Raw genomic sequence first — 8,295 nt, 5'->3', positions numbered from 1 at the left:
TAAAATTTTATAATTTTTTTATGAAATGTAAATCATAAAGTAATTTAAAAAATTGATTTTATGATAAAATTTGAATCAATAAAATAAAGAAACTTTATGGTAACATTTAAATAAAATGATTTATTTTATGATAAAAATTAAATTAATAAGATTAAGAAAATCGCATTTGGTAATAAAATTTTATAATTTATTTCATAAAATGCAAATCATAAATTTGTGTCAACTACATAATATGTTTCATAAAATTCAAACTTGTTAACTTTTTTTTAGTTATTGTTATTAGGAGGGATGTCAAAATACCAGCAGAGTTAGATTTGTTATGGATCGAAGTTGGATAGGTATAAACAAATTTATAAGTGTTGCAAGTGAGTCCATAAACTCTAATGGGATGGTGTTATGCCCGTGTCGGCGATGCATGAATAAACAATCACAATCTATGAATGTGATCAAGTTGCACTTGCTCACTCATGGTTTTCTTAGTACTTATACTAGATGGTACCACCATGGTGAGAAAATAGAGGGCGCACAAGATGAAGTGCTAGTTGATGTTGAGGATGGTGAACCAGGTGATGATTTGGCTGCAGGCTTACACGATGCTTTTGGTTGTCCATATTTTGATATCGGTCCAACTAGTGATTTCATTGACAATGAATTCCCTCGAAATTCAAGTGACAAGTATGATGCCTTGTTAGATTTGTTTCATAATCATTTGTATGAGAATTGTACAAACTTTTCTGTCTTAATGCTGTCATAAAGTTAATGAATTTGAAGGTGATTAAGAAATGGACCGATAAAGGATTTGACGACCTTTTGAAGTGTCTTACAGAAATGTTACCTATTGATAATCATTGCCCAATAAGTTATTAACAAATGCGAAAGCTTCTATCTGAAGTTGGCTTGGGGTACGAGCAAATTGACGTGTGCCAATATGAATGTGCATTGTTCTTCGGTGAGAATGCAAATGCTACAATGTGCCTTGTATGCAAATCTAGTTGTTATGTACGGAATAAAATTCCACATAAACGACTTAGATGGTTTCCAATCAAGGCTCGACTAAAACGATTGTTTAGCTCCAAGCATACTGCTAAGGTTATGCGATGGCATAACGAGGTGCGCAGAGATGAACCTGGGATACTATGTCATCCAGCTGATGGGGATGCTTGGAAGCATTTCGACAAGACATACCCTGAATTTGCAGTGGATTTGAGGACTATACGAATGGGATTAGCGTCAGATGGGTTTAACCCTTTCTCAAACATGACATCCACGTACAACTTATGGTCTGTGATATTAATTCAATATAACATGCCGCCTTGGGCTTCTCCGAACGGAAAAAATTATCTCATGTCATTGCTAATACCAGGACCCAAATCTCCTGGAAAGGACTATGATGTGTTTTTGAGACCACTAATTGAAGAACTTAAGGAGTTATGGGAGGGCATTGAGGCGCAAAGTAATTCTTCAAGTAAGCGTAAGCATGGACAGAATGAGTTGAACTGGTGTAAAAAAAGTGTTTTGTTTGAATTTTCGTATTGGTCACAACTCTTATTGCGTCATAATCTTGATGTGATGCATATAGAGAAAAATGTTTGTCATAACATTATTGGAACACTTTTAGACATTGAGGCCAAATCGAAGGACACGCTGAAGGCTCGTAAAGATTTAGAAAATTTGAAAATTCGCTCTGATCTTTGGTTGAAGAAGTCATCCAACAATAAGATGGAAAAACCCCATGCAAGCTATACTTTGGCTAAAGAAGAATGCAAGGAATTTTGTAAATTCATTCAAAGTGTTAGATTACCGGATGGATATGCTTCGAATATAAGTTGATGTGTAACTGATAATGACAAACTAGGAGGCATTAAAATCCATGATTGTCATGTATTACTTCAACAAATATTACCAGTTGCCATATTACCTTTTCTAATGAAGGAAATTCGAACAACTTTGATTGAGCTATGTTAATTATTTCAAAAGATTTGTGCAAAAACTATTCAAGTTGATGATATAATTGAATTGAAGGATAAAATTATTATTATCTTGTGTAAATTGGAGAAAATATTCCCTCCATCATTTAGTACCATAATGGTTCATCTTTGTGTGCGCCTACCAGATCAAGTGTTGTTAGGTAGCCCAGTTTCTTCACGGTGGATGTTTGGGACTGAACGTCATATGGCGTTGTACAAAAAGTATGTCAGAAACATGTCACGACCTGATGGTTAAATTACAGAAGCCTTTGTTATAGATGAAGCTATAACTTTCTTGTCAAGATATGTTTCTAACATAGAGACGAGATTCACACGTTATGAGCGTAATTGGGATTTTCCTTCTACAAGTCATCAATTTCACATTTTCAATTCCATTGTTCGTCCAATAGGGGCATCATCTGTCAAGTTGTTGGATTCTTTCAGTAAAATCGTTCAATGGTATATATTGAATAATTGTATTGATGTTATTCAAGACTATCTCGAGTAAGTAATAATCTTCTTTACTACTCCAACAATATACATTTATATTTCACTTACTAATTCATATCAATTTGATATATGTAGTGAGCATAAAACATTGTTGGAAGAAAGGGGCCTTTCAAGTGAACAAATTCTTACTGCCCAAATGGAAGAATTCCCTTCTTGGTTTAAGACAAAGGTATATATGGGGTTATCATTAGAATTGTTTCCCTATTAAAGAAATTTCTAAGTAATATGTTTCTTTCTTCATGTAGATATCTGAACTGCGAGTCCAACAATCTTCTCTTGCAAATGATGATTTATATTCTCTATCTCAAGGTCCATTAGAACGATACATTAGTTATCATAGTTGTATTGTAAATGGTGTTCATTTTTGGTGCAAGGATCGTGATGATAATCTTTGTACACAATGTTTTGGAGTTTGCACTGAAGGGGACCATGACAACGATACTATTATGTATTATGGGGTTTTGCTTGAGATTTTACAATTGTCATTCCTTTTTGATCGGAAAGTGTTTTTATTTCGTTGCAAGTGGTATAATTCCAATCCTAAAGGAAACTCTATTTTTGTGGATCATAATTTGACATTCATTAACACGTCCACAAATTGGTTTCCCGACGAACCATTCATTCTGACAACTCAAGCACAACAATTTTTTTATTTACTTGACATGAAGCATGGTTTAAATTGGAGAATTGTTCAGTAAGTAAATCATCGATCCATTTATGAAATTCCAGAAATATCCCATGTTGAGGATGACTTATTGAATAATGATGTTTTTCAAGAAGACAATTCATTTCAGTTGCCACCTTTTCAACCGACTAAGGATTTGATTGAAAGTTCCTCTGTAGTGCGTAGAGATGTTGCACCTTTAAGTCTTTCAAGCGAATTTGTTCAAATGAATATTGGCGGGGAAGAAGATGAAGATGAATTTATTGAACTTAATGAAGATTTTGATGATGGAGATATCATCTTTGATGGAGAAGTGATATGTTCTAGTGATAGTGAGGCAGAAAATGATTTAGAAGAACAATTTGATGATGACATGGAATCTTAAAAAAAAAATTAGTTATCATTTTTTTTTAATTTTAAATGTATTATATACATTCTATACATGTAGTCTCTATATTAGTATTCTAATATTTTTTTATTTTATAAAATTATTAGTTATCATGGCACCTGGACGTCGTACAACTCGTCCCATTGCCCATGCTCAACAAGCTGGACCAATGGATGAGTCTATTACTGCTAGGCAACAACCTTGTCGCACTACTCGTTCCACCATTCATACTCAGCAGGCTAGTCAACAACCAGATGTTTGTATCACTCGCTCTACTATTCATGTTCTACCACCTCGACCAAATGCCCCCACCACCCGCTCTACTACTCAGGGTGATCCACCTGAAGTTAGCATTCTCCCTATTGTTCAAAGTCAACAAGCTGCCTCCGCTGCTGACTCTGCCACTAAACATAATGTATCTCAAACACCATCTGGTATGTCTCATATATTTTACATTTGATTGTTTTAAAATTAGGATGAATTTAAACTTATAGTTTTTTTTATATAGAATGAACTGGTCCTAGTAGTAGCAAAACACGTGGGCCTACTCGTGGATACAAAACTACTAGTGATGCTAAGGCAACTCAAAGTGGGAAGTTGCCTGTTGTATTTGAAGCTGAGTGTCGTCAACCTATTTGTGGAAATGCTAAGAAATTTAATAACAAGATTGGATTTGTTGTTCGCAACCATGGCACATTGCATTACAAGGATTGGAGATTTGTCCCCGAGGATGTGAGAGCTCCATTATGATATTTTCTTGTGGTAGGTTTTATATTAAATTTTTTTCAGTTATAAATTAAACTAATATAAAAAATTTATTAATTTTATTTTATATAATTGTTGTATTCATTTGATATTAACTTGCATGATGAGACCACTATAAAATGCATTGACGATCAAATGGGAAAAGCTTGGAAGAATTTCAAGTACAAGTTACATGGATATTTCAAAGAAATTGGAGGAGAAGAAGATGTTCAAATGACAAAGAGGAAACATCATCCTGATTTAAAGGATGATCGCCAACAAGATTGGGAGATGTTGTGTGATCGTTGGTTTTCCAACGAATTTAAGGTAATTATTTATTTTCTTGAAATTACAATTTTATTTGTGTTAATAACTTTTCTTATTCTCTTTTTTTAGGAAAGGTCATTGAAGAATAATACTAATCGTTAAAAGAGAAAGTGAGAGTCTAGAAATGGATCAGTTTCAACACCGTGACATCACATTAGAAGGGGAATGGTGTTAGCTTCTTCCACTGGCCAAATCGAGACTTGGCGTCTAAAACATTATGATGAGAAAAAGGGAATATGGACTGAACCAGATTTAGCAGAAATATATGTAAGTATAAATTTTAATTTTTTAATTTTGTAACTTATTTATAATTATCATTACTAATTAGAAAATAAAATGAGTATATAGGATAAAATGATGGCGTTAAGGGCTCAACACACTCCAGAAGAAATATCTGATAAAGACATTATGGAGCGTATTCTTGGACACTCTTCTGCACACTTGAAAGGTTGGGATTGATCTTTTTCAAGTACAACTTCTACTTCCCAACACAATCCAACTGAGTCAAATAAGCCAACATATGATGAGCTAGCCCAACGCCTTGATGAAGCAAACAACCGACTTGATTCTACAAATGACCAACTAAGTATTGTTGTGGAAATACTAAGGAAAAACAATATGATGCCACCGCCTTCGTCAGATCAATGTTTTGATGCAAATGTCAGAAATTCTCCCGTCCCTTCAATTCTAGAGGAACAAGATGATTCGTAGTTTTTTTTTATGTTTTTAATTCAAAACTTTAAAGATAAATTATTATGGACATTTTATCTTTTATGTTTGTTTGTTTGAACATTTTATAATATATGTTAATTTTATTTTATAAAAGTGGTTTGTTTTTTAATTAATTAAATTAATTTATCATCTATAAATAATTAATTTTAAATATTTTCCAAAATAATAATTCAATACTACCTACCAATAAATTATACTATTGCCTACACATATTTAAATGTAGGTTAATGTCAGAACCTAATACACAACCACATGGCCCAATAAGCTACTGCCATATGTAATACCTACCAATAAATTAAATTATTGCCTACACATATTTAAGTGTAGGTAAATGTCCGAACCTAATACACTGCCACGTGGCCCAATAAGCTACTGTCACGTGCGACATCATTTGCCATGGTGGAAGACACGTCATTTGCCATGCCATCTTTCCTGATACATAATTGCACGTCATGTGCCACATGGAGTGCCACATCACTTGCCACGTATAATGCCACATCAAACACTAGGTCAATGACGCTGACTCATTTTTTGTGGGGTCGACACAATTTTTACCTACCAATATACTAACCGTAGGTAATAATACCTTTCTCGACTAACTATTACCTACCAATAGGTTATTGGTCAAAATTGGTAGGTAAAGGGATTTACCTGGCAATGCACCATTTTTACCCACAAATAAAATTGGTAGGTAAAGGACAAATTTCTTGTAGTGCAAGTGCTTGGTGAAATTTATTCCATCAAGCACTTTGGTGGGTGTTTGCATAGAAAAGACATATAGCATGCGAAGTTGCGAACACTTTCATTCATTGTAGGCAAGTTACAATGACATATATGAAGCGGTTACATCTACTTGTGAGGTTATCTGGGTAACCTCTTTGATTCTTATCTACTAAGTTAGCATAACATGCAATAAACTAAATACAGATATTCTTTTTATTAGATATGGAAGTCTTACTGGTAGTATTTCTTGAGGTGATATGCGTTCCATGCTCGGGGTATTATGGTGTTATCCATGCATGCTAATTTATAAGTGTTTGGTGGTATGCATTGAGTGACTTGGTAGGGTCCTTCCAAGTTTGCCCCTAGTACCCCCGGCCCCAGGTCTCGCGTGTTGGGGAGTACTTTTCTCAGTACTAAGTCTCCTACCATGAATATTCTTTCTCGCACCCTCGAGTTGTAGTACCTTGCTGTTCGTTGCTGGTATACTACCACTCACATCTACGCCCTTTCCCTTCTTTCTTCTAACATATCCAAGTTTTCAGCCATTGTCGTATGGTTCGCTTGGTCCTCGTATTCCTGTATCCTAAAGGAGTTAACCTTCATTTCAACAAGGAGAACAACCTCACATCCATATGCTAAGGTAAAAGGGGTCTCGCCAGTGGTTGTGCGCGGTGTGGTCCTATAGGCCCAAAGCACATTAGGTAGCTCCTCGACCCAGGCTCCCTTCATCTTCTCTAACTTCATTTTTAGGTTCTTCTTCAAGACTTTGTTAATGGCCTCCACCTGTCCATTGGCATGTGGATGCAAAACAGCTGAAAAGCTTCTTTTGATTCCTTTCTCCTTACAATACTCCTTGAATGTTTCCCCCTCAGATTGGGTGCCATTGTCAGAGATGATTTTGTAGGGCACTCCGTACCTACAGACAATGAATTTGTTGACAAAAGCGGTGACCTGCTGGGCTGTTATTTTTACTAGAGGTTATGCTTCAGCCCACTTGGTGAAGTAATCTACCACTATGACTGCGTACTTCTCTCCACCCCTTCCTAAGGGAAGGGCATCGATCAGGTCTATCCCCTAAATAGCAAAAGGCCATGGGCTGGTCAAGCTAGTTAGCTCATTTTGGGGCTTCCAGAAGTAGTTTGCGTGTCTCTGACATTTTTCACATTTTTTCGTGAAGTCACTTGCATCCTTCTCCATGGAGGTGATTGAGTCATTTTCTCCCTTAAAGCTCTTCAGTGGTTATTGCTCCAGGCTCATGACACACGGTGGTAGACTCCATCTGGCTTCTCTAGCGTACATGTCTCAACCCTTCCTAGACTCTCCTCCAAACCCTGGACCTCCGTAGATCATTCTCACTTCTCCTTGTATCTCCAGGGCTTTTTCTCGAGTATGAGGTAACGCCGGCTCGTCCTCCGATTTCTAATTTTCCCTTCTAAAATATCTGCCTTGGTCCCCCTGCGTATGAGCTCTTCAATTTCTTCCTTCATATGGGTGCATTCTATCATGGTATGGCCGATGTCCTTGTGGTACTGATAGTATTTACGAGGGTCCCTCTTGGACCGGTCTTTTCTCATCGACAGGGGCCTCTTGAAGGGAACCCAACCTTCATTCGTGACATGGATATGTTCTTTGGTGTCCGTCAAGTTTGTATAGAAGGTGTAAGTCGTTTGCCTGGGGTCGCTTCCGCGTTTGGGCCTTCTCTGGTGATCATCTCTCAGCCCCTCGTATGCCCTCTTCTTTTTTGCCCCATTCGATCCTTCATGGGCTGAGGGCTTGACATGGGATTCGTTTTTTCCTGCCTTTAAGTTCTCATGGCCATCCTCGACACGAATGTACTTTTGTGCCCTTTCATAGAAGTCATCTAAGTCGGTGACTTCCCTTTTGAGCATATTATCCCAAAGCTTGCTACGAGGGCACACTCTAGCCGTGATTGCCATCTTGAGTTCTCCCATGGTCAGGCTTCCCACCTTGGCTGCCTCCATGTTGACCTATGAATATAGCTCTTTAAGCTTTATCCTTTACCTTGCTTTATGTTAGCGAGACTGCTGCCCGGCATGGAGTAATCATGCACGGTATGATGTTGTTGGAGAAACTTGTCAGAAAATTGTTGCCATGACCTAATGGTCCCCGACCTCAGCCTCTTAAACAATTTGTAAGCAGGCCCTTTCAGCGTGACAGCAAAATAGTGACACCTTGCTCCGCTATTGATCCCTCTCAGCTTCATTAAATCATTGAAGGCA

General features: G+C 36.9%; 1 protein-coding gene across 1 annotated transcript; it reads left to right on the top strand.

Annotated features, from left to right (window-relative positions):
- The first annotated feature begins 870 nt into the window (after positions 1-870).
- On the top strand, positions 871-3,526 carry LOC133825348 (uncharacterized). Its single transcript, XM_062258304.1, has 6 exons — positions 871-1,791; positions 1,978-2,189; positions 2,271-2,426; positions 2,553-2,646; positions 2,723-2,980; positions 3,272-3,526. The coding sequence occupies exons 1-6, from the start codon at positions 871-873 to the stop codon at positions 3,524-3,526; spliced, it is 1,896 nt and encodes a 631-aa protein (XP_062114288.1).
- The last annotated feature ends 4,769 nt before the right edge of the window (positions 3,527-8,295 follow it).

Source organism: Humulus lupulus, chromosome 3 (assembly GCF_963169125.1).
Source record: "Humulus lupulus chromosome 3, drHumLupu1.1, whole genome shotgun sequence".
Classification (NCBI taxonomy): domain Eukaryota; kingdom Viridiplantae; phylum Streptophyta; class Magnoliopsida; order Rosales; family Cannabaceae; genus Humulus; species Humulus lupulus.
This window is presented reverse-complemented; position numbering and strand designations above follow the sequence as displayed.